Source organism: Triturus cristatus, chromosome 2_1 (genome assembly GCF_964204655.1).
Source record: "Triturus cristatus chromosome 2_1, aTriCri1.1, whole genome shotgun sequence".
NCBI lineage: Eukaryota > Metazoa > Chordata > Amphibia > Caudata > Salamandridae > Triturus > Triturus cristatus.
In genome coordinates this window covers 345316949-345343220 of record NC_140581.1, presented here as the reverse complement: position 1 = coordinate 345343220, position 26272 = coordinate 345316949, and the positions used below count along the sequence as shown (strand labels likewise).

General features: G+C 44.8%; 1 protein-coding gene across 2 annotated transcripts in view; it reads right to left on the bottom strand.

The window, feature by feature from the left end:
• The window catches only part of ITGA1 (integrin subunit alpha 1), an 880323-nt gene that overhangs the window by 554549 nt on the left and 299502 nt on the right, over positions 1-26272 (bottom strand). For both annotated transcript variants that reach the window (XM_085631246.1, XM_085631248.1), the window contains exons 4-5: positions 10802-10890; positions 10581-10695 (exon numbers count right to left, since the gene is read on the bottom strand). In XM_085631246.1, the coding sequence (XP_085487372.1) occupies positions 10581-10695; positions 10802-10890 (204 nt within the window). The remainder of the gene's footprint in view (positions 1-10580; positions 10696-10801; positions 10891-26272) is intronic.

The following is a 26272-nucleotide window of genomic DNA, read 5'->3' as shown; positions in this document are numbered from 1 at the left end:
TACAAATAGTGAAAATAAAGATAGTGTCTGCAACATCTTTGTGTAAACTCTTTTGCCTGCCATTGAGAAAGGGCGTGTAGCCTGAAACGCATTTGGCATTTAACTTGGGGTAACATGTGCCGTCCTTCCTGCTGCACTTACCGTGAGGGGTGTAACTCACCTGTGTGGCTTTTTTTACAAGGAGCAAAACTTGATGGATGGATTTATTGCGGCCCGCCCGGTCACGAAAACTGCCCGCTGCAGGAAAGCGGATCTGAAGTCCATGACGGCATGAGACTTGAGACGGGTGAGGTCCCTCTGGTTGAGACTGTGAGCAAAGCGCTGTGAAGGACTGTCGCACAGCAACTCACCAACTGTGGTTTTAATTTGAGCAATTTCATTTGAGCAGCACACGGAGCCCACTGGGGTAATACATACAGACACTACAAGTACCATGATGCTCGGAGGCCAGTAGGCGGGGTTTATTGAAAATAAAGATGGTGTCTGCAACATCTTTGTGTGAACTCTTTTGCCTGCCATTGAGAAAGGGTGTGTAGCCTGAAATGTGTTTGGCATTTAACTTGGGGTAACATGTGCCGACCTTCCTGCTGCACTTACCATGAGGGGCGTAACTCACCTGGGTGGCTTTTTTCACAAGGAGCAAAACTTGATGGATAGATTTATTGTGGCCCACCCATCGCGAAAACTGCCCGCCGCAGGAAAGCGGATCTGAAGTCCATGACGCCATGAAACTCGAGACGGGTGAGGTCCATCTGGTGAGACTGTGAGCAAAGCGCTGTGAAGGACTGTGGCACAGCATCCCACCAACTGTGCTTTTAATTTGAGCAAGTTCATTTGAGCAGCACACTGAGCCCACTGGGGTAATACATACAGATACTACAAGTACCATGATGCTCGGAGGCCAGTAGGCGGGGCTTATTGAAAATAAAGATGGTGTCGACAACATCTTTGTGTGAACTCTTTTGCCTGCCATTGAGAAAGGGCGTGTAGCCTGAAACACGTTTGCCATTTAACTTGGGGTAACATGTGCCGCCCTTCCTACTGCACTTACCGTGAGGGGCGTAACTCACCTGGGTGGCTTTTTTCACAAGGAGCAAAACTTGATGGACATATCTATCTATCTATCTATCTATCTATCTAGATAGATAGATAGATAGATAGATAGATAGATAGATAGATAGATAGATAGATAGATAGATAGATAGATAGATAGATAGATAGATAGATAGATAGATAGATAGATAGATAGATAGATAGATAGATAGATAGATAGATAGATAGATAGATAGATAGATAGATAGATAGATAGATAGATAGATAGATATGTCCATCAAGTTTTGCTCCTTGTGAAAAAAGTCACCCAGGTGAGTTACGCCCCTCACGCAGCATGAAGGGCGGTATATATATATATATTTACATAGTAAAACACTGTGACCGCACTGGAGCATATGTAGACCATGAGAGGGTGGGCACAAATGAAAACAGGCAGCACTTTGTGCCTTAGTCCTTTTTAAAGTGTTATGAAAAGAGCTCTAAGGGAGGGTGGATAAACTCCCCTTTCAAAGAATTACGGGCATATTATCAAGCCAGGCGATACAATTATCGCTGCTTTAGCGGCAAAAAACTGCCGCTAAAACGGCGATAATGGGCTTGATAATATGCTCTATGGAATTCCAATTGAAGCCCATGTTAAATGTGAAGGACATCTAACATGGGCTTCAATTGGAATTCTCTGCGGCATATTATCAAGCTCATTATTCCCGTTTTAGCGGCAGTTTTCTGCCGCTAAAGCGGCAATAATTTTATCGCCTGGCTTGATAATATGCCCCCAAGTGTAAAAGACCGCTTTAGTGCGGGGTGCCTGTAGAGGAGAGACGGGCCTTTCCTCAGGAAGTAAGGTATGGGATAAGGAAGGAGATGAGGAGATAATTGTTATATTCATTGTTATAACTGATTATTTCATCCCTTGCCTTTGAACCCTGTTCCCCTGTTTCCCTTTGTCCTCCCACTTCTCCTCCCAGTATTGCTCCCCAAAATAATCTCTGAAAGTTTGGGAAAGCTAGTTGGGTTTTCTCATCAAATAAAATTGAGACCCAGATCCACACCTATCAAACAAAAAGGGAGAGGTATGCCTCTGACCATAAGAAAAGAATTACACAAACTTTTATAGGAGCCCATGCACAAAGGAATAATTAAGGAAACAGAGTCCTTGGAATGGGTGTCACTCAGTGTTCTAAAAAAGAAACATGATGGGAACCTATGCCTATGTGTGGATTTCAGATTCTCTCAAAGCTAACAACATGACTGACCAGATCTTTTACCTAAGGTCAATAAATCACTTCCCATATAGGAAGGAGTTTATTCCACACTTGGGAGCCCAGTAGGGTGGCGGGCGGATCACCACCACCGGCCCGGTGGTGGCGATCCGCCTGCCATCCGTACCTGAGTTACCCCCGCCATATTAGTATGGCGGGGGTTCCGCGGCAGACGGAAAGACCGTCCGCTTCTTTTCCGTCGGTCGGCAATCCGCACGATTGCCGGCCGGGTGGAAAAGGCGCACAATATGGTGGCGGTGCCTTGCAGGCACCGCCATCCATATTATGATGCATGCAGTGGGTATGCCTTTCCATGGCGCCCGGGGGCCCTGTTGCGGGCCTCTGGGTGGCTGGGGGGGTTTGGCTGCACTTGGGGGGTACCTATGGCACAAAGTGGCAGGCACCTGCGTGGTTCCTGTCACACTGTGCATGGCAATGAACAACATGCCACTTCAACATTGCGGTGGGTGCTGCCGCCCGCCGCAATGTTAAACGCATCCTAATTGGCCTCGTTGGACCGCCGCACCTCTGGCAGTCGGTTCCATTTTCCGTGATGGTGGCGGCATCGTAATGGGGCCCTGGATCTTCACCAGGATTACCACCACATTGAACTAGCTGAGTACTCAAAACAGCTGACTGCATTTATCACACCTTTTGGGCTATTTAAATACTGGAGGATGCCATTTGGGCTAGCATCTGTGGCCTCCGTGTTCCAGTGGGCAAAGTACCATATAATCAAATATATGGAAAGCAACATAAGGTGCTTCCAAGATGACATTTGGGTATTCTACAAAAGTAACCAACAACACTGGGAAGTATTGCTGAAGGCTTGCTCCAGACTTGAAAGCAACGGTTCTCATTCTATCCCCAAACAAGTGCAAATTGTTCAAGAAACAAGTTGAATATCTCTGACATAAGTTGACGGCTGAAGATGTAGCCCCGAAGGAATCCTTAGTTAAAGCTATCAATACAGGCCAAACTCCCAACAACGTGGAACAGTTGCTTTCCTTTTGTGAACTATATCAATACTACTACCAGTTCATTAAGAACTTTGCAACTGTCGGATAACCACTCAGGGTTCTACTCCATAAGAGCCAAGATTTCCTTTGGGGATAAGAACAAGAAGAGGCATTTAACTGCATTAAGTCATGGATAAGCAATGCACTTGTGCTAAGACCATTCTCCATTGCCAAATAATGCACAATCTCAGTCGATGCCAGTGCCTATCGTCTGGGCATAGTTCTTTCTCAGTGACGTGACCATGAGGAATGGGTTATGCCTCCCGTACTTTGAATGGCATGGAAAGACGCTATGGAATAATTGAGCGGAAGTTGTTAGCTTGTGTCTAGGCAGTGAACCACTTCAGAATTTTTGTGTTGGGAAACAGGTTCAATTTACAAAGTGATCATAAGCCATTGGTTCATATTTTGCCCCCGGGGGAGGTTTCAAGTCTAATGCGCACATAGCTCGATTATGCACCAAAATGCAAGAATACTGTTTCAAAATTGTTTATGTTCCAGTAGTAGGAATGGTATGTACTCATATCGAGTTTTAAATATCGATATACCAAAATATCGATGTTTAAATCTCGATATGACAGAATATCGACCTGAAAGAATATCGTCAACAAGAATATCGACATACAGGTAAGAAATATTGTTTCACTGAATATAGAACTTATAACGTTAGTAAAAATATCGTTGTTTACAATATCGATTTTTTTGTGTTGTATATGTTAGTATATGTGTTAAAAGTATAGCTTATTTTTTTGATGTATGTTAGAATTTCTTAGAAATAATTTATTTTATGTTAATTAATTTTTGCATATTTTAGTTCCGTAGCGGGTTGTGGGTTTATAGGGTATTAGGGTGGGAAGTAATTTAATTATAATATATTTATTATTCATTTTTTAGAAGTTATTAATTTAAAAAAAACAAAATATTGCGTTTTAGTTCCGTAGCGGATTGTGGGTTTATAGGGGAACAGGGTGGGAAGTAATGTAATTGAAATTAATTAAATAATAATTTTATGAATTACTATTTTTTGTATTTAATCATTTATATTGTTAATTGTGTTAATTAATGTTGTATTAATTAATAATTAATTGGTTATCAATAATTAATAATTCATTGGTAAATATGTTAATTGTGTAATTATTTTAGGAGCGGGTTGTTGGTTGATAGGGGAGTAGGGTGGGAAGTAATTTAATTATAATTAATTAATTATTTTTGTATTAATTACTATTTATGTAATCAATATTTTATATTGTTAACTGCGCTAAAACATGTTACTAATTAGTTATTAATTAGATAGTAATTGTTGATAATTAATTGGTAAATATGTTAATTGTGTAATTTGTTAGGAGCGGTTGTGGACTGATAGGGGAGTAGGGTGGGAAGCAATTTAATTATAATACATTTTATATTAATTTGAATATATAATATTTATTTTAAGTTATTTCATAGTGTTAATTGTGTGAACTAATCTATTTTTGATGGTCTTTAAATTGCTTGTTAATTGTTTTTAGTAAATTAATTAATTGTTAATTAATTGTGTTAATTGTGTAATATTTAAGAATATTGGCGTTTATAGGGGAATATGGTGGGAGGTAAATTATTTTTGAAAAATTAATTATTTGGTGATTTATATTAATTATTTTGCAGGCGTGGGAATAATAAATTATTCCCCTCGGCCATCCAACACTTTCCCTACTGTTGTATTTGCTGGAGTGGGAATAGTAAATTATTCCCCTAGACCACAGGTACTCATAGTATGGCCTGGGGGCCGCCAGCGGCCCGGCAAGCCTTCCTTGGCGGCCTGCGGACCTTGCAGACATCATACCTGTGTTTTTTTTTTTTTAAGAGTGTCAGCAAACACAGCCGGTTGCAGCTGGGCGGACTCCTCGACACTCTGCTTTATAGGGGCCGGGCGATTCCAGCAATAGGCAGAGTGGAGATGCAGGGGAGCTAGGAAGAGGTGAAAAACAACAAAGCCTCATTAACATGTAAATGGTCTTTTAAAGACCAGTGAAGTACTCTGGGGCGGCTGTGTGTGTGCCGGGGAAGCTGTCTCAACCCGGGGTGCCACACACAGAGGGTATCCATGTGGCTAAATCAGGAATCTTGTGCAATTTCAAATGATGCAGCATAAGGTAAAGATCATGGGCTCACCGCATAAATTCCCATATCACTACTGGAGTCAACCCTTTCAGGCTGTTGAGTGGAAGGGTGCCTTCATCTGAGTTGTTCCCATTGTGGCTGCTCAAGGAACAACCCCAAGACCAACCTCTTTAGGAGAGGTTAAGAATTGAGTCAAGTTTGGAAGAGCGTAGAGAGTGGATAGTTGAAGGCCAAACACAGATATGACATCAGTCACAAGCCGTAATTACCTGAGCTGGGGGGGGATATATGGTTCACGTCAGACTACCAGCAAGGGTGGAGAAGGGTAGATCCAAGTTTTCTAGGCTGCTCAAAATAGTTAAATTGAACACAGGGAGTGTAATTACACAGGATGGTAGATGTTGGAGTGTTGGAAGATGGCCAAGTGTATAGCTGTAGAAGGAAGTGCTGAGAGGCAAGAACAATCTTGTCTTGATGATGTGCAGTTGTACCCAGTTGATGAATTGGAATCCTTAGCTGACTCCCATGGGGTACACGATGACAATGTAGCAAGTAAGAGGGTCCCTCAACACATGGGAAGTTGTGAAGCAGAAGAAAAGCTCTATCCTTTGATAATTAGGCCCGAGGAAGACACCATTGCAGAGAAGATCAAGACGTCTCAAAGAGTCAGGGCCCCCTCATGGAAAACTCCTCAAGAGTGATGTTTTGCAGTTGTAAAGGAAGTATGTGTAATATCCATTGTTTTGTAACTGATTTCCTTTTTTCCTTTAACCCCTGTTTCCCATGCCCTCTCCCCCCATTCTCCTCCTGGCATTGGTACGCTCCAGGTAGAATAGTTGGTGTGGAAGACTGTTAGAGTTAACGGTAATTGAGGATGAGCTCTCTGTGTATGGTCCTTTAAAAAGGTTGTTCATACCTCATATGATTCATGTTTTTTATTATACTTCAGAAATTGGAGCACCTGTAAAAGCTTATGTAGTTCTTTTCTTATGGTCAGAGGCTCACTTCTCACCTTTTGTTTGACAGGTGTGGATCTGGGTCTCACTTTTATACAATGAGAAACCCAAACTGTAAGGTAGTGCATCGCGGACTGTGAACAGAACCAGACTATACATGGGTCAGGAAATCCAAACTCTTTCAACCATCATTTGACTGATATCTGTCGTGCACAAGGCTATTGGGCCTCCCGGTACAAACATACAGTAAGCAGCAACAAATAATTCAGGAGGCAGCGGGGGGTCTTAAATCTCAGGGGCATTTCTCTTTTTATTCATTTGCCCTACCCTCTAAGGCAGGGGTCTTCAATCTGTAGGGCGTGACCCCAGGGGGGGCATGGAGTCATAAAAAAGGGGTCACGCATTCCCGGTCGCACTTCTGCCTGGCACTGGAATTTAAAACCCTCCTTTATTTTCACACCTACCCTTTCCCCACTGCTGTCTTTGGAATTTCTCTGCTCCGCCCTCTCTGTTAGCTGTTGCCATTCTCCGACCTCCGTTTGTCCAGCTGGCCTGAGGAAATCCTACATTGGCTATCCTGAGCTAGGGGGGGGAGGGGAGGGAGGGGGGCAGTCACACTCCCACCTGCATCAATGAAAGGAACAATCTTTATAAATTGAAATGTTTTTTTTAAGACAAAACTAGTTGTTCTTAACAAAACCCAAGGACCAGATCTCAGAGGTAAACGCACTATGTGCAAATGGAAATCCCCGTGTAGCTCCCACTTCTCTCTCTCTTTGCTTCCCCAAATACTGCGTACACCTTAAAACCCCACAGTGCACTGTCCTAGTGGCTTCTACCAAGCCAGTTACATTTGGTAAATAGCATGAGTTTCACTTACTGATATTGTTTATTCTACTGTTATTGCAAAGTTGTCCCACATGCTTTTCAATGTGACACTTCTATCTCTGCTTTAAAGTCCTTTAGGGAGGCAGTCACATTCCCATCTGCACCACTGGAAGGAACAATCTTTCCAACAGAAAAGGGTTTTTTTTAAGACAAAACTAGCCATTCAAAACTCAATCATGTGTTATTATCATTGAGTATTCAACACATGAAATAAGGAGAATCCAACCAGAGGCATCACATGTCATGTGCACTCGGATCCAAGCTCTCAGGGGCTATGCCTTTTACTTTCTTTCGAGGCAGGGTTGGGGCAGTGGTGCCAGCTGCAGATGCTCTTTCCCCTTTAGAAATGGCACTGCCATCATGCAGCTGACAGAAGGGCAGTGTGCTTGGTGAGAGAGGGGGCATAACACTGAAGAGATGAAGAGGAAGAGCCTGAACAGACAAGGCACTGTCTGTGTGTGATTATTAGATATTGAGAGACAGGGCGGCCAGACATACTTTAACTGACAGAGATGTGGGATGGGAGATGAGGGTATGCGGCGCCGATTGGAAGGCAAGTGGTGTCGAGCCAGTGGTGAGAGGTGGGATGTGGGTGTGAGAGGGGACTGGAGAGAAGGGGTGGATGATGTGAGGGAAGTGAGGAGAGGCAAGGTGAGGGATGTGGAAGAGTGGGAGGGGTGAGAGAGGAGGATGTGAGAGGTGAGGAGAAATAAGGGTGAGTAGATGGGATGAGAGAAGGCAGCCGAGAGAGGTGATGGAGTCAGAGAATTCGATTTGAGAGGTAAGGGGTGAGGAGAAATGTGAAGTGGTGAAGGAAGTGCAGAATTGCAAGAGGAGAGGTGAATGTGAGAGAAAGGTGAAGGCAGTGAAGAGGGCTACTATTAAAGGGTGGGAGAAGATAGCTAAGAGGTGATCTGTGAGGTAAAAAGAGAATTTGATGTGACATGGGTGAGGGAGAGCAGTGATAGGGGAATAGAGGGAGTTCTGGGGTGGGTGCTGAGGTGACAGGAAAGATGGACGTTGGTTCAAGAAGGTGTGGATGAATAAAGGAGAGATGGGAATGATGAATGGGGGACGGTAGAAATGTAAGATACAAATAGATAAGACAGAAATTTCAAGGGCGAGACTTGAGGTGAATGAGAAGTGCTGAGGCTTGAGAGAGAAGATGGGTCCAGGGAAGCCATGAGGTAAATGAGAAAGACTGTTAGAGATGAGGGGATTGAAAGAACAGAACATCGAGGGGTGATTAAAGATGAAGTGAGAGGTCAAATGGAGAGAGTTCAGAAGTTGTAAAAAGGAGTGAAAGAAAATGGCCTACAAAGGGAGATAGGGCTCAGGGGTTGAGAGAGGGGAGAAGGATAGAAGGGAGGGGGTGAGAGGAAAGAGGAGTGGGTAAACTGCTTAACTCAGCACAAGACCACCAGGGTTTTAAGGGACCCCTTCTGCTCTCGGCCAGGTCCAGGTGAGCTTCTAATGTGGTAACACTGCGGATTGGAAGGTCCTTCATAAAGGATGATTAGACATCTTTCTGTTGTTTATTGCTGTATTTTGGTATAAACTGGTACTGATGAAGTGAAATCTTTGCCTAGTGTTATCATGTATAAAAAATGTCAATGCCACATCACAAAGCATTATTTGCCTTTTCTTACCACACAACTTAATCAACCCTTCTGCAGAATTTGGTCCTCCCCTGCCTCATAATTCCAGTAGCCCTGCCTTTAGGGCAGGCTGGCAGTGCCCAAAGGGATGGTCAGTCAGGTCCGTGTGTGTTTTTTGTTTTGCTGCTTACTCGCCTGTATTATGGTCTGGTGGACTGATTTTACTGTTAATTTCTGTTCTATGACCATAAATATTGTCCCAAGCAAGCACAAATGCATGCAGTCTCCCATACCTTACAAAACATCTATACAGCTCGGCATTTACAAGTTTGAAACTGCTGCATAATTTGGTCCTTCAGTTGCCTCATAATTCCAGTAGCGCTGCCTATAGGACAGTCTGGCAGTGCCCAAAGGGGTGGCTTGGCAGATCAATGTGAGGGTTTTCTATTGGCTGCATGCTGGCCTGTTTTGTGGTCTGGTGGACTATTTCTACTGTTGATTTTTGTGCAGTTAGCCTGTGACCAGTCACCCACAAACCTTTGACTTGCTAAACACTGTTTAAAAATATATTCCCACCGTAAAAATGATGTCCTGTGCAAACTGGGGGCATTTATGGTTGTCGATGATGAGGAGTACCGAGTTCCAGAGATGTTTGTCAGGAGTGCGTCCTTACCTCTGAAAAGATTGACAGGGGGGTCACGGTGTCCAAATGTTTGCAGACCTCTGCTCTAAAGTGAGGCCAGGGCGTCCATACATGTGAGCAAGTACACCATCGGGCACGTCCTTGCGCCATACTACAATATCCACATGGTACAGGAGTTGCAATTTAACAGTGCACTTCTAACATCGTGGTGTTGGCCCTCATACTAGCTGGGCCGTAAGCCTGAGATCGGGGCCTAAAAATAAATGCCAAGCCACACTATGGTTGAGGTCTCAGGCTGGCTAGCAGGCCCGCCCCCGTTTTATTTATTGGAGTCCCAACGTCATACGGGACCCCAACAGAATCTGCACGTTCATGGGTGCCTTTACTTTGGCCACCCCCACCAACACGCTGAGGTGATACATTACAAACATCTCAATCACTTCTGTTATACAGGATTTCCTCGTTCAACAACCCTCTGAAGAGATCAAAATATGGCATACTGTTCTTAATAAAACTACTAAATCAATAAAGAAATAAAGCATTTTAATCTTATGCTAGTAATGCAATTAGAATGACAGCTTATAATACACATGGATGTCTTAGTGTACAACTTAATATTTTGTAATATAAAATATTCCAATATGCTTTAAAAAACGGTTTAATTGCTTTACTTGGCCCATTTTGCGTTACTGGCATAAATTAATGTAGCAGATTTAGACTAATTTACATATTTAGATGCTTTCTGTCTGTACATCAGGGCCAGAAATGCAATCACTCAAGCTAAAGAGTCACATTCCATAGAGTTCAGTTTACTTTGAAAACTTTTTTTCTCTGCCTTACTGAGCATCCAGGGTCCAGGTTCTAAACTGTGTTTGGACTTTACTCGGCTCTTTAAACTGTTTACAATGTAACATACTCCAAGGGAATCTATTTCCTAAATTGGAAATGTTGGTAGCTGAGAAAAATGGTTCGGGCTTGTGGTATGTCCCTGTGTTTAATCCATTTGTCGTTTTCCATGGCTAACACTCTCCAAACACGCGCTCGATCCGCCGCGCACATACCTTGTACGGAGGGCGCGATGGAGTTCACCACCTCAAAGGTGGCGCTTACGTTCGAACAGATGCCGGTGGTATAGTGAAGACTTCCACACTTGTATGCATAGAGGGGCCCACATGCCTAGGAGAGGAAACAATGAAAAACAATATCATGTCCAAGCGTCTGAAAGATGGTATAACGGTTCACACTGTTGTGAGAAGGAAGAAGGGCCGCACTATTTTCTTACCAGGAATCCTCCGCTGGGGTTCGTCACTAAGGTCGCTCCCATAGTCATGTTTTCCTTCACTTCAGTAACATTTGCAATGGATGTATGATCTATAAATAGAGAAACATCGTCGAGTTAAGTGCATTCATGTCTCGAAGGCTGCTTTTGCCTCCAAAGAAAGAACAGGCCTCGTCTGACGAGCCAAAAATGCATTATCACATATCTGTGCAGGAGTTGGGAAACGTTCATCAGCAAGGAAACCATTATAAACAATGGCTCGTGTCCCAGAAGGTTTGTCTGGCCCATTGTCTCACAGATTTTACTTGAACAGTAAATGTGGAAAGAGCCGAGCGAGGCAGTAAAGTGTATACTGCATGCGCTTTCTTACAGATTTGCTGATCAAACATGTTTTCGAAAATCTTTAGGTTTGAACTTCAGACTGACTGCACACGCTGCTACAGGATGAACTGAAGACAACGAAATCCAGGGTGCTAAGAAAAGCAGTCAGAAATTATGTTTTATCACAATTTTCCACTTCCTGCCCCAACTGGTCAACACCACAGAGGTCAGCCAGAGGATTGTGGGAGGACTCTGCAAAACTTCCTTTATGGCCAAATAGTTCTCTTGCTGATAACATCACTCTTTTTTACGGTTTGCAATTATTATTAACTGGGTCGGCTTTTCGGTTAAAATGCTAGCTGAGTGAAAACATTTATGTTTTAGCAACTTCCCTAAATGGAAAATTGTCCAAAACATGCTTCTTTAATAATTTCCCTTGATCATGCAGCGATGTGTATCTAATATTAGAATATGTGCATTTGTTCAAAAGAGTATTTAATGCCTGCAATGACTTGGACCATTAACAGATTGTGCATGATCAACTAGGGGCAGGGTTCTGAAGTTTCTCGGATCTGTGTGTAAATAGCTCATCCGGTGCAGGCTTATTGATTGCATGCTGGAACTTGTAGTCCTGTTTTTTTTTAAATTGGATAAACAGGACTATAACTTCCAAGGCTAAGTTAGCAACACACGCCTGGACCTTGGATTATTGAGAGCTCTGCTATGAGGTTATCTGGTATTGGTCCTTTAATGTGTCAGTGACATCTACACCAGATCCAGACATTGAGTATAGAATGTTCACAGCGAGTATAGCTCAATCCTGAACTCCATGTGCACAGTCTGATATGGCACGGCTCGTACCAATCAAAAACTGGCATGAGTGTGATATAAAAGTTTTTTTAAATTGTCTTTTTTTTAACAAAAAACAAGAATTGGTGTGAGTGATAACTGTAAGTGCCCTTTTGGTTACTCATTAACTAGTCATACATACACACTGTCATTCATCATTGAATTCATCCACCCCTGATTCATTCTTTCATTCAGTCATGCACCTACCCACAATAAAGCACACACAAATACTCAACAATCACATGCAAGATAAATTAATAAGAAATAAGAAAAAATGTCACACATAATTGTGCCAAGTGGGCTAGCAGGAAAATGCAAGTACAAAATGAAACATTGCAGTGCTCAGCCATCTTGCAATGGTATTATGCAAAGTGTACTGTTGCTGTACTGATCCAAGATGGGTGAGATCCTGGAGCAGTAAAATAACAATGCATTGCAGAAAATACCATTCCAAGATGGCTGCCAAGTTTAGAAGCAATGGCTGCTTGGTATGTGGTGCACTGCAATTGAAATGAGCAGCAAGTATACAACCCACTGGCAAATATTGGGGATTTGCAGGTTCTCTAGAAAACAAACAAAACAGACAGAAAATACAAGGAAAGAAAAAAAGGGGCCCTCTAAAAATTAAAAAAAGGAAAATGAAATGATTGATGCACAAGGCCTGTCATACAGCTGTGCACATATGATGAGGGACAATGCAGCCACCTACAAGGCAATAGCGCCAATGAATGCAGTGGACTGACACATTGTCCCTTGCTATGTGCCCATGGGTAAGAATTGAGTTTGAATGACACTCAAAGGGACCAACGGCTGATGAGAACGGAACAAAAGTCCTTATATCAGGAGTGTGGCATTTAATATGATATATACTTGTCCATGGGGCAACTTGCTTATTCATTTATTTATTTAGTGTTTCATAGAGCGCAAACGTGACCTGTTAGGGTATCAGAGCACTTTACAGGGATATCACTTTATATACAAGTATGAAATAGACAATAAAAACATAAGTAGGGATAGAAGGAAGTGAATACACTTGGAAAGTAACAGGGTGTATACAATAGGGTGTATACAATATTAAGATCATTATGCAGAGATATCCAGCAATTAAATTTGTGGGACTACCAGGTCAGTACAAGATAGATAGCAGCCAGTCAGTCAACAATCTATCGGCAACAAAAAAAATCAATGCTGCTGAGAGGTGTGTGCAATGCATGATTTATGGGAGGAACTTGCCCAATAGGAAGGTTTTGGCTTCCTTTTCAAATATTGACAGAGAGGGAATTCTTCTGATGAAAGACGACATCGAGTTCCAGGTTCTTGGTGCAGCCCCAGAGAAGGCACGATTGTAGGTTTTTCCTTTCGGAAGTGGGGTGGCTGGAGCACAAAGTCTCTGGCGGACCAGGAGTTTCTGGATCCTCCAGAAACCATGAGTTTCTGGACGAGATTGCAGGGGATTTCGTATGTAGCACTTTGTGCGTGATACATGCCAGTTTGAGCTGGATTCTGGCTTTGAGAGGAAGCCAGTTCAGTGCTTTCAGGTGCGGACAGATGTGGTTGAATTATTTTGAGCCTGTTAATAGTCTTGCGGCAGTGTTGAGGCAAGCTTTTAGGGGGGCCGTGGAGATCTTGGGCAGGCCAGGAAGGGTTGAGCATCCGTATTCGATTCTGGCGATATCTAATCCTTGGCCTGCCATTGTTAGGTCAGAGGCATCAAGGAAAGGTTTTAGTTTCCTCAGGTAACTCAGGTGAAACCTGGCAGTTTTAGCCATCGAGTTGATGTGGTCTCGCATATTCAGGTTGCTGTTTAGGATTAGTCCGAGAGATTGGACAGATTCCACTATGGTCGGTGCGCAGTTTAGTGCTGTGATCAACTTGGTCCATTCCTGGATGTCAGTGTTAATTTCAGGGAGGGAGATTAGAAGGAACTCCGTTTTTTGTACATTTATTTTGAGCTGGCGAGCCATTGAATAGTCAGCTTTAGGGCCTCATTCAAAGAGTAGATCTCCTCTAGAGATGAGATTTTGATGTAGATCTGAGTATCATCGGCATACATACGGAAGGAGATGTTGGCGGTACGTAGTAATTCAGCTAACGGTTGAAGGTAGAGGTTGAAGAGGGTTGGGGAAAGAGTTGATCCTTGGGGGACTCCGATCGTTATTGGGGAAGGAGCAGATAGATTACTGTTGACTAAGAATCTCTAAGAGAGATTCCAGAGCAAGGATCTAAACCATCCGAGAACAGCTCCCCCTACTCCCATCCTGAATTTGAGGTATTCAAGTAGTTTCTTGTGGTTGACTGTGTCAAATGCCAAAAATAAATCCAATAGAATTAAGAGACATGTTTTGCCTTGGTCAAGAGCTTGAAGAGCGTCATCCACAATATGGAGAATAGTAGTTTCTGTGCTCTGCCCAGTCCTGAACCCAGATTGGATTTCGTCTTGTAGATTGAAATTGGTGATATGTTGGCTCAGTTGAAGTTGCACACATTTCTCCAGAACTTTTGCTAGAAGTAGGATATTGGATATTGTTCTGAAATCGTCTGGAGTAGCAGGATTCAAAGTGGTTATTTTTAAGATGAGGACGACTTGACCGGCTTTTAGAGAGTCAGGTTTGGATCCTAGTAGAAGGGAAGTGTTGATTATAGTAGTCCAAATGGGAATGATATATTAAGAGGTCGCGGCCAAGCAGGTGGATGGGAGTGGGTATTAAAGTGGTTATTCAGATTTAAGGAGGATAGAATTTTCAAGATGGAATGGCCGGCATATAACTTAAATTTGGACCAGTGCACTTGGTTTTTGGGTGTTGTCTTTGGGGGAAGAGAGGAGAGATGGGACCTGGCAGGAGGAGGTCGAATGTTGGTGGTGGAATTAAGTTTGTTTCCGATGGGAGGTAATTTTGGCAGTAAATAAGGAGGAGAACTTCTCACAGGTCATTAGGGATTTTGAGGTTTCTTTGGAAGTTTTGGCCAGTTTTTTTAATTGATGTTTGACAATTTCAAAGAGCTTGTGAGTTCTGTTATTAGCGTTTTCCAGTTCTGATCTAAAGAAGTATTTTTTAGAATTGAGGATGTTCCTGTTGCAAGCATTTCTGGTCTGTCAGAGAAGTTTTAGTTGGGAGGCTGAGGGGTGCTGTCTCCAGTTTCTTTCTGTTAGCCAGAGGGTTCTCCTTTCATTGTTAAGGGATCCTATTATGTCAGACATAGTTGAGTTGTAGTGCTCTGTCAGGTTGTTGACCTTTGAGAGATTTCAGGGGGAGGAGGTTATTCTCGCAACGTACAGTCAGCTTTCTGAGATCTAGGTTCTTTGTATCCCTGAGCCAGAGTTTCAGTTCACAGGTTGCGCTGGCCTTGACTTGTGGATGCCAGGCATTAGGACGGTAATGGCATAGTGCTCAGACTGCTTGCATGGATCTATTGAGTTAAGCCTGACCGCCGTTGCCTTAGCAATGATCCAATCCAGTGTGGTGCCTTTCGTGTGAGTTGGGAATGTGCAGGCTTGAGTAAGTTATTGGTCTGCAAGGAAGTCTTTGAGGGCATTGACCAGAGAGTCATTGAGGTAATTCCAGTGCAGATTAAAGTCTCAGAGAAAAATGTCATTGGAGTGGGGGGAAACCTTAGCTGTAGTGATTTCCATGATGTGGTCGATGAAGGTGTCATTCTTACCTGGGGTGGTGGTAGAAGATATGCAGTTTGCACAACTGGGTAGAGTTGTTACATATGGAGAGTGCAAGTTATTCGCAGGAGTGCAGTTGTGACGAGGAGGTCTGAGCGGTAGATGCAAGCAATGCCTCCCCCTTTTTTATTTGCCTGTCAAGCTTTACGATGTTATAATTTGAAGGGACCAAAAAGTCTAGATAAGGTGCCGAGGATTTGTTGAGCCTTGATTTGCTCAGGATTGCTACGTCAGATTTCTCGCTCAGGATGAGAGTGGTGATGTCAGAATTATGCTTTGCTGTTGATTAGCAGTTAATTCGGAGTCCGGAGAGTGGAGGGTCGGGCATGTGTTGTGTGTTAGGGAGGATAAGGGTACTTGCGCTAAGTTGTTGCTGTTTGCTCCTCTGTTACGGAGAGTTGATGATCTATTAAAGTTGATTAACTAAGTATTCATCTTTCTTGTCTGGAGGACTGGGGCATCAGGAGAGGTTTTAAAGGATAAGAGGAGTGCTAGAATTTCGTCCTCTGAGAGTTACTTGGGATGCTTACGAGGGCGAAGGTGTCTAAAGGCTAGAGGCAAGTGTTGAGGGAAGGGCTTGGTGAGTGGGGGAAGAACTGAGTTCTGGGAGAGCTTGATATTCGAAAGAGAGTGATCAGTGAGGTGAAGGAGGCTCTTCAATTCAAGAACAGAGTTATGGATGCTCTGAGCTATGTTGGCTGCTCTGAGGTTCAGAGTTTTAAGGTCCATAGGTGAAGGTTGTACTTGCGGGAAGGAGACCAGTGGGTCAGGACTTGTTCTGCTGGCATGGTCGGGTAGCCGGGTAGTGTAGCTCGACCACCCTGCGTCTAGGTTTCTGAGAGGATGGGGTGTGCAAAGGGCTAGGCACGCTCAGCAGGGTGGTCACAGGGCTATTGAGGTGGGTGTCCGCAGCACTGTGAGTGACTAGTGTGTTAATCACTATGAGTGTAGGAGAGGAGCGAGGGTTGGAAGAGGGGGGCGGCGGTGTTGCCTTATTGTGAGATGATAGAGGTTTGGGGGAGTGAAGGGAAGTTCACTAGCAGATATAGGGGAGATGCTGCCCAGAGTGTTGTTTTGAGTTTGGAGTCGAGCCAGTCTGAACATTAGGTAGAGAGTAAGGGGATGCAAGGGGGAGTGGATGTAGCTTTGGTGGACATTAACAGGAATCCCTTATCCCTGTCCTTTGATCTGCATTGACAGGAGCTATGACAAGAGTTAGATGGCGACAGCAGGCGCTGGGGGAGCGTAGAGGGATAGGAGTCATGCACATGCTTTTTAAGGATGGTGAAAAAGTCCACAAACTTGTTGAGATCTTTGTTTGGTGCTTGGATCAGAACAGTGCCTTTTTGTATAAGGTAATAGTAAGGTCAGCTCTTAGATTTTGGGAGGGCACGATCGTGAGTTTAACTCTGTACAGAATGTTCTTGGATTAATGTACGTTAAGTAGGTTTGATATGGCTGCGCGCCATAGTGCTGTTTTTCTTGAGTAGAAAATAAGGTCATTGATAATTGTGCTCTTGTCGGCGTTAAAGTACAGGTCAGAGATCAGAGTCTCAGGGTTTCTTCTCAGGAGGGAAATCTATTTGTCCTGTAACATAATCCACTTGTCCCTTTGATGCCATGTAGGGCAGCAACAAATTATGGCAGCAATCTCATTATATAAGAGCTCTGTAATAGCCTCTATGATTGTGTCAGAGCTCAAACAATAGTAGGGTTTGAATACTAGCAACACACTATTGTTCCCTATGGTTGGAATGTCTTTTTGAGTCTGTATACTCTGACTAACTTGCATGTTTTATAGGTTCATCAGATTGTCTCTATTTTCTGATAGGGAGAAATGTTGGAAATCTAATCCTGATACGTGCATAACTAAAACTTCCAGCGTTGGGGAAAAAATGGTTAGTGGAAAAGTGAACTTGTTACCGCTCAACAGATTTTTGCATGAGCAAATATTCACATTCATCTTTGCTCGTGCTAAAATACAGTTCACAAATATTTTCTAGGGATACGATTTTGTGACCTATTCATGTACTCTTGTGACTACATTAAAGCTGTAAATCTACACGAATGCATGAACTTATACTATGGGTGCACTTTTGTGACTTAAATGATTGGGCCCCTATTTTTGTCTGGCGTTAACAAAGCCCTTTTGTTATTATTAATATTCTATCGCTGTATATTTACCAGATGGCTTCACTGTAAGTGACAGCATCCTGCTCTTTCCCAAGGAGCATATTGGCTTGCAAAGTATAGCTTTGTTCAGTGTCAGGAAATACAGTGGCAACGTATGGTTTTTGAGACCAACATCTTTTGTTTTTGCCAATGTTTGTTATAGTGATGAGGGCTCAGCAGCTCACACACCAATATTGTTTTACAAAAACCATCTCAAAACAAGACACACATTGACAAAACCAAAAGGCTGCCCACCAATGCCATACCTATTGGTTTTGACAATGCTTCTTAACTGCAGACAATGCCATTTCCAGATCCATAATGTGTCACTCTAATCTGGCAGCCAAAGGGTTTTTGCTGCAGGGTGTTGGGCCTACGTATTCCAAGCACAAAATAAACATGTAAAGTTGTTGTCTGTGACCCCAAACAATATGTTCTGGGCATCAGAGTATAGGAATTCCACACCCTTGTTATACGCATGTGCATGCATGTATGTTTTTTGATTTGGTTTCTTTTTGGTTATAAGAGCCTGGCAGACAGCTAAAGCTGTCAAATCAAAACTAAAAAGAAGCTAAAAACAGAAACAGCTGTATACTATGCCTACATTTACAAACTTGCACATGGCAGAATAGCATCCAATGCAACAGGGAGTGTCTAACAGAGAATATCTAAGAGAAAATCTTCTACCGCCAGGGTTTGTCAGAGGCTATAACGAGCACAAAATCCTTGCCTCGTAAGTAATTTGTGAAATTATTTGTAACAAAATACAAATCTACAGGCTTTAACAAAGTATAATAACAATTCACAGCTAAAGGAAGGTCTATTATTGTGTATTATTCATTACAAATAAGACATCTCTACTGCTTTTGTTGTAACCTATTATAATAAACAGATCAGATCAGATAACATAGACATAAAGCAAACTCATTTTCAATTGAGGTAACAATTTCCTATCAATTGAATTCTGTACTTAAGTTAATCAACTTGTAGATAGAGCCACAACCCCTATCTCGGTCATGCTTCTTAAAGCTCTTTTACTGTTGATCCCATAAATTCTCAGTTGTGCTGGATGAAAAATCTTTCTTTTTAGCACTTTTTTTCTTGCATATAGTGAACACGGAAGCACGCATTGTTATAGCCAATACATCTAGCATTTGCTGCCAGCACTTTTTCTATGGTTTTTCAACATTTTAGTGAATCTTTATTTCATTCATGCTTGCACACAGGCAGACGTCTTTGAATGATCTTGTGATAAGGTTTTTTTGGAATCCAATTAGAAGATAGGTGACTGTGCATGTGCAGGCATTCCCAAGCATGGGCATCAAACTTTGAATATAGTTATGGTTCCCGGTTTTCCATTTTTACAGATTTTTACAGATAAATACAGACAGGAAGCAATGTGTTTTCTGTTTGCATTAATTTTTAAAAGTGGATCAATACAGAATCCTGGGCTTCTTTTAAGTGACTCTCTGTGCAGTCTTTCATGAATTATAGCCCAACAGCTGAGCAGATGGACAGGATGAGAAGTAAAAAAAATAGGATGAATTTTCTTTAAATAACTCATATTTCAGCATACATTTGTGGTATAATGCTATTATTTACCAGTGGATGTATTGTTATGTAATATTTTGCAGCTTAAATAGCTAAAACAAGAAAGATATCAAAGTATGACTGCAAGTCTACCAGTTAAATAATTATGGAAATATACAGTTGTACAACTTCATTTATCTGCAAAACACTAAATAAATATGGGTAAATACAGATACAATGGCCCAAAAATAAATATGGATACAGACAGAAATGTTAAAAAAATAAATACCATAAAACCGGGAGCCCTAAATATAGTTAAAACTCATTACAACAGTACTGGAAATGCTGTCAGGCCCTCGCATAATATATTATATTTAGAACAGTTAAGAAATAGCACAGTCATGGCACTGAAGGTGAATACTTTTTTGGTGTATAAGTGGTGATATCACTCACATTGAAGGGAGGCAATGGTTTAAAAGGTCTAATCCTTTGACCCATGCATTATGTATCGAGTGGAATCAAAGATGGACGATACAACAACAGACCAATGCGTGAAGAAGGCTGTCTGAGCACCTTATAAGAATGTGCATTATAGATGTATAATTTTATACTTTTAGTAAAATCAAAAGATCTTGGCTGACGCCAAACCTAACAAGCATTTGCAATGCAAAAAGTCTTGCATTTTAGAAACTTTGACCTATTGGTATTGTAAATGGCAATGCCTTTTATTATTGTAGGTTTTTAAAACAAATAAATAAAAGGCATTGAGAAGCGCTTCTTGCTTTGGCAGAAGTGTCTATTATCTGTATAGTCTTCAGGTATAGCACTAACTGCTGATTTCTACGTGCGCCTAGATATTACAGAGTGTAGAACAAAGGCACATGGAGAGGAAGCCTTTTGCCTAGAATCACACAATGTGGGAGTATGGTGAAGCCGTATCCGGAGTGTGGCCTCTTAGGCCATACACTACAATTTTGAAACTAGGGCTTGTGGACCATAGTTTTGTTTGTCTTGGTTGGCGATACTAGTGAGGATGTTTTATTTTTCAGTGGAGAATCAACTGGTTTGCAGAGCGAGTTGGGGTAGCATACGGCGATGGCTTTCCTTTTTAAAATGAAAGTTTGAATGTTTATAAGCACGTTCATAAGTGTACGGGTCAGTGTTTCATTTACTACTCTGATTTTCAGTAAAATGTGTTTTGTAATTACCATATTAACACAGTAAAACCACATGCTGCTACTGGTCAACAGTTACATTTCAATTGGTAAACAAGCACTGTGTTAAGTTTCTTGGAAACGAGGGCAACACATGAAGGAGCCTTTCATGGGACGTGCATTGACAAAGCAGTGTGTTTGGATGACCTCCTTAAACAGATTGTAGAAGGTAATTGTGGGCCCTGCGTGTGAGAAATGTTAGTATAACTGTAGCAAAACGTAGTAAAGTAGGGTGAGGTACATTGACTGAGCTGCTTCTGATCCCGGTTTTCCAGCAGCATAATGTACGGTCAAAGGATTGTGCTGTCCGAGATGTGGGAGGCCGCACAGGGCTTGTCGGTTAGTGAAGGAGAGGGTTTATGATGGCTGGTGTGTTGGGTGACAGCTGCCTGCCTCTCTCAAGCCCCTCCCGGACTCAGACTCGCCCTACTCCTAGCAGTGAGCTCAGCAGGATCCTGGGGCAGAGTTCTCACTCCACCAGCCTCAGTGCTCTGTCGGGGATTGTGGGAAAAGAGCTGGGATCAGGTTGGACCGAGTGCAGCTTCTGCTTGTTTCCCTCAGCCACAGTTGGTACAGTTGGAAATGCTAAGCAACCCGGGCAGCAACGTAGAACCCCTCTTCCACCTCCAGGAGTGTCGTGAAATGTAGTGGGGGCACATGGCCCTGGGTAAATAGTCTAAGCTGTGGCCAGTGTGTACATCTAATAACTTTGGGAGAGCCTTGGCACATCAAAGTGTGTGCCCTACTGAAACACTGAGCGGAGCCCATGCTTATAAAACTTGTGAGTGTAACGGGCGCGCTGAATGATGCAGGACAGCATGCCGTGAATGATGCAGGAAAACATGCCATGCCTGCTGTAGTAGTAACTCGTTAATGAAAATTGTGCTTGCAGACTAAATAAGAGGTACCGTGTGACAGAGGTAAAAGGGCCAGCCTCATGGGAGGTTACAATTGAAGAAAAGGCGGTACTAAGAAGGAACTAACAAGCCTATTAACCTATCAGAAGCCAGCATTTACGAAGGACAATGACACAAGCCAATGACAAATATGGGTGGAGAGTGGGGAGGCTTCAATTTCATACTCCAATACAGCAAGCCTCGCAGGGAAGCGCATGCGCTGCCCAGGCTCGATCTAAAACCATATCGTCTTTGATCTGTGAACTAATGGGGGGAGAGAATGGGGTAGTAGTGATGGCAGTGTGCAGCCCCTACTCCCATGAATCACTTTGTTGTTCCCACTGCAAGAGCGAGACAATTGCTTGCATTTCCATGTGTTTGCTAAACCAGCCGGAGCAGGGCCGGACTGGGAACCAAAACCGGCCCTGGCACAGTGCTCGGCAGCCCCCCGCCCCCTACTTGGGGGTGTCCCCAACCTCTTTGCCAGGGCCGGTCTCGGCCGATTTTGTTACAGGGCCGATTTTGCACCTATGCTGCAAAAACGACCCCGTAACAAAAACGGCCCCCAGGGGCCCAAAACTGGCCCCCACCCGTGCGGCGCCCCGGGGGATTGCCCGGTGCCCGCTACGGCCTGTCCGGCTATGAGCCGGACACAGCACAACTGGGGGCTGTAATGTTCCAATCCATTGTAAAATGCTTCACAATTCATATTGCTGGCATTGCTTGCAAGTGGCCCAGCCAAGGGTAATGTCTGGGGAATGTGAAGAGCAGATATTGCACAACCTGCTCTGTTTCTGAGAGAAAGGGCTGGGTTGCAGAAGATCACAAGTCTCAGCAGTGGTTATAGCTCCTTCGCCCAGCCCACTCAAGCCGAGCCCGCAGCTACAGATGGCCAAGGGACCATCCGTAAACATACAACTCAAAGACGAGTAACAGATAAGCAACATCTGACATATGATGAGGCCCATAATTAGGGGGTGGATACAGATATGAACTGGCTGCACCCTGCTGCCCTCCGCCCCCAACATACTGCTGCAAGTCACCAGCAACTTCTCATTTTTGCCTCAGATGTTTCAGTCGTACAAGTTATGCTGGTAAAAAAAAAGTTACAAAAAACGAGAAAACTTTAAGGAGCTTGCCTTGAATTACTTCATAGACTATGTTTTTCATGCTTGAAGCTTCAACTTCCCGTTGAATAATCAAGTCTAAGGATGTTTGCACAGCTCCCCGGTGTGTGGGTTTGTGTGTCCCTGCAGAACAGACGCAGTCCATGTGGATGCTAAAGCCCTCGACTCCCCTCTGTGCCACACCGGCCTGAGGGTTACACTTAGGCTCACACTGCCCTGTTACTTGTCTGTCATAGACCGCTGTCTCCAGGCCTCTCAGTGGAACATTGTACAAGAGAGGACACCATTAGCGTGGTCATTCGAGCATTGTTGCCAGTCATGACATGGATTCAAAACAGCAGAGAGTTGTGGTGTAGAAAAGATGCCAAGTGACCTAATGCAAGCAACATAGCTGCCAAGTGTTAGAAATGGGATTTCTGGTTGGCTAGGGCTTGCGCCAAAGCCAGGCAGAAACCACCACTCTAGTCAGGGCTGGGGAGTTACACGCCAAAGATAACCCCTGCTCACCCCCTTGGTAGCTTGGCACGAGCAGTCAGGCTTATCCCGGAGGCGATGTGTAAAGCGTTTGCGCGCGCACCCAGCAACAACACCCAAGGCCCACCACAAAAGAAACTCCACACAAGGTATTAAATAAAAATAACCTTTGTATTACCAAAACACATTAGATAAAACCACACACTTTACAATGTGCCAACAGGCACGGGCAGAGTTTACAAGGGATTATATGTACAGGGGACAGGGCCACAGGGACCACTGTCAGGAATTAGCACTTTGTAGAAATAGCACATAGGATATAAAATGACTGTAGCACAAAATAACACATATAGCACACAACCAGTAACTACTGGTATCAGGTAAGTACCACCTACGCAACCCTAACCACCTTAGGAAAATATCGCGCAGGGAACTAGGACCTCACTAGCACCACCTGTACTAGGAGAAAACAAACAACCACCTAAGTATCACAATACCTGTAGGGGTAATAGAACGTTACACATGATGCATCACATTCAGAGGTGTAGGGAAGGAAAACACATGATGCATAAAATACATTCAGCGGTGTAAAACAAGGCACATGACGCATAAAAACACATTCAGAGGTGCAGGTTAAGAAAAATAGCGCAAAACTCACAGTCGCCACCACCTGTGGCAGTCCCTAGGCCAACTGGCCTGGTAGGGGCTAGGACGCCCTGTGTCCCAGTGTCAGGGGGGGGCCTAAACGTGGCAGCTGCCCACTAAGTGCTGGGCAGCTGGGAAGACGCTGGGGCCAAAGTTGGAGCCTCCCAGGGCTCTGAATAACTCTGTGGGGCAAGGTGGGAGCGGCCCGCTGCCATCGGGGGCCGCTCAATCACTGCAGAAATGCCCCCTGAGCCTCGCAGGCTCTAAACAATAATGCGCCCTGAGCCTCGCAGGCTCTACCACCAATATGCTCCCTGAGCCTCGCAGGCTCTAAACAATAATGCGCCCTGAGCCTCGCAGGCTCTTAACAATGATGTGCCCCGCTCAAGTTGGAGCCTCAACCGGCTCTTAACCCAGCAATGTGCCCCTGTATGTGGGAGCGCCACTCGCGCTCGTAAATGACAATGGACCGGCACCCCCAGGCACACGCACGGAGTCCCCCAGCCCTTCTCTCTTACCGGGCTGCACGCGGGGGACTCCCGCGTCGTCTCCTTCTCTCGGCGGGGGCCGGTGGCCGTCCGGCGGGACAGCAGCGGCGCTGCTGCTTGCGGACTCCTCTCGCTTTCCTTTGTTCGGGGCAGAGCGGGGTAGGCTCCCGTCCGCTTCCGTGAATCCGAGCGTCGCTTCCTCGTTAAGGCCCCAGTCACGTGGGCAACACTCCCTCCCGCTGGACCAATCCCAGCGTGGCAGGGAGATGACGCGGCGGGGACTCCGGGCCTGCGGCGGTGATTACCTCGGCTTTCTCCGAAGCGCGGGATGGGCTCCCGCCTTCGTTTTGGAGTACAACTCAGCGAAAATAAGCGGGGTGGGCACCCGCTAGGGGTATAATCAAATAAGCGGGGTGGGCACCCGCCGACGAGCGCACGATGCGGGGTGGGCACCCGCTACAATTCTCGGCAGAAAAGCGGGGAATCCCACGCCAGGGTTCCTGCGCTAATTATTGCAGCTCAGCGCTGCTGGGGTCCCAAAGGAAGCGCTCCTAGCGCTGTAAGTAAAATAAAAGCGCCTCCAGGCGCTTTGGGGTGCCAGTAAGCACAAAGTCCAGCAAAGTTCTCCCCTGCATGCAGCAGGGCAGGGGTGGGGGCAAGGCTGGACCCAGAGCCAGCTCACTGGGCCTCCAGGCAGGGAGGTAGTCCAAGTGGCGGTCCTCTGGTCCAGCAGCAGCACCAGCCCCCCCTCAGGTTAGGATCAGCAAGAGAACCGCTTCTGTGGGGACACAGCCCCATTTTTATACAGTAAAACCCTTTGTCTCAGGGTGCAGGGAAGGGGCGAACCAGTTACAACTGGTTCCTGAGCACTTTGTTTTGCTCAGCCCCTCTCCCTATTCAGAGAGCAGGCCAGGGTCATCAGTCGCACCACAGGGGGTGGAGCCAGCATTGTGTGGGGAAAACCCAGCCCTATTCAGGACCCAGGTGTACTCCTCCCACCCATCTAGCTGCTGATCTCCCCATTCACCACTGGGTGACTCATCCTGACTCTGGGGATTCCCTAACCCGCCACATGACCTCAACCAGCCAATCGCCAGACAAGGTACATATTTCACACTGCACACAGAAGTGCCCACTTCTAGAAGTGGCACTTCCACACTAGGTACATGCACGCCGCACACATCATCGCGCATCATTCAATCACACGAGTCCGCACATACCAAACTCGAGCCTGCACACCCCACGCATCAGGAACTACCAGTGACACATACATTCCCCATGCATTCCTATGGGAGGGCAGGCCTATCTCACCACATGCACTCAGAATGCGCACGCACTTTACTCTGGGACACAGGGAAAGTGTGCAGAAACCAAAAATCACTAACACAAGTCACCAGTAAAAGCAAAAGGTTTCAGGGGTGAACCTGCCAGAAGGGCCAAGTCCAACACAACCCCCTTCCAGCCAAAACGCAGGGTAGACCAATCACCACCGTGATGGTCTTCCCTGCTTGGGGCGATAAAACATGGACGCAGGCCCGCAACGGCAGGGACACTCTCCGGTTTTACGCCACTCTGAACTCACGTGGTTCCCTCTGAAAAAACTCGGTGGACCAACTGGGCTACCCCACTGGTACTCCTCAGCTGTCCGCGGCCTGGACCAGGGCCTAGGCCACCCAGGTCCCACTGGTCCTTGCCTAACCACAGAGTGGGGGGTAGTAACCCCTGGTACATAGCAACCATTCTCCACTCTACCCCTCATCAGGGCAGTTCTAAACTGCCACTGATCCTCCAGCCTAGGGTCTGTACCCTCAAGCTGACCAAAAGTCACGGGAGAGGCTCTCCTCCCCCCTACCTCTTCTTCTAGGGTTCCGCCCTCTCCTCCTCTGAGAGGCGACCCCGTAATGCAATTCACCTACCAGCTCAGGACCTCTCCCTGAGAACTGGTCTCCCAACTAGGGTTTAACCCCTCAGGTTGCACCGGGGTCAGAGGTGGGCTCTCCCACCCTCTGCACCCCCTTCCAGAGTCCTGCTACATACCAACCGGGGCGGTCCCTCTGGAAGAAGAACCGGTCAGGACACTTGTTACAG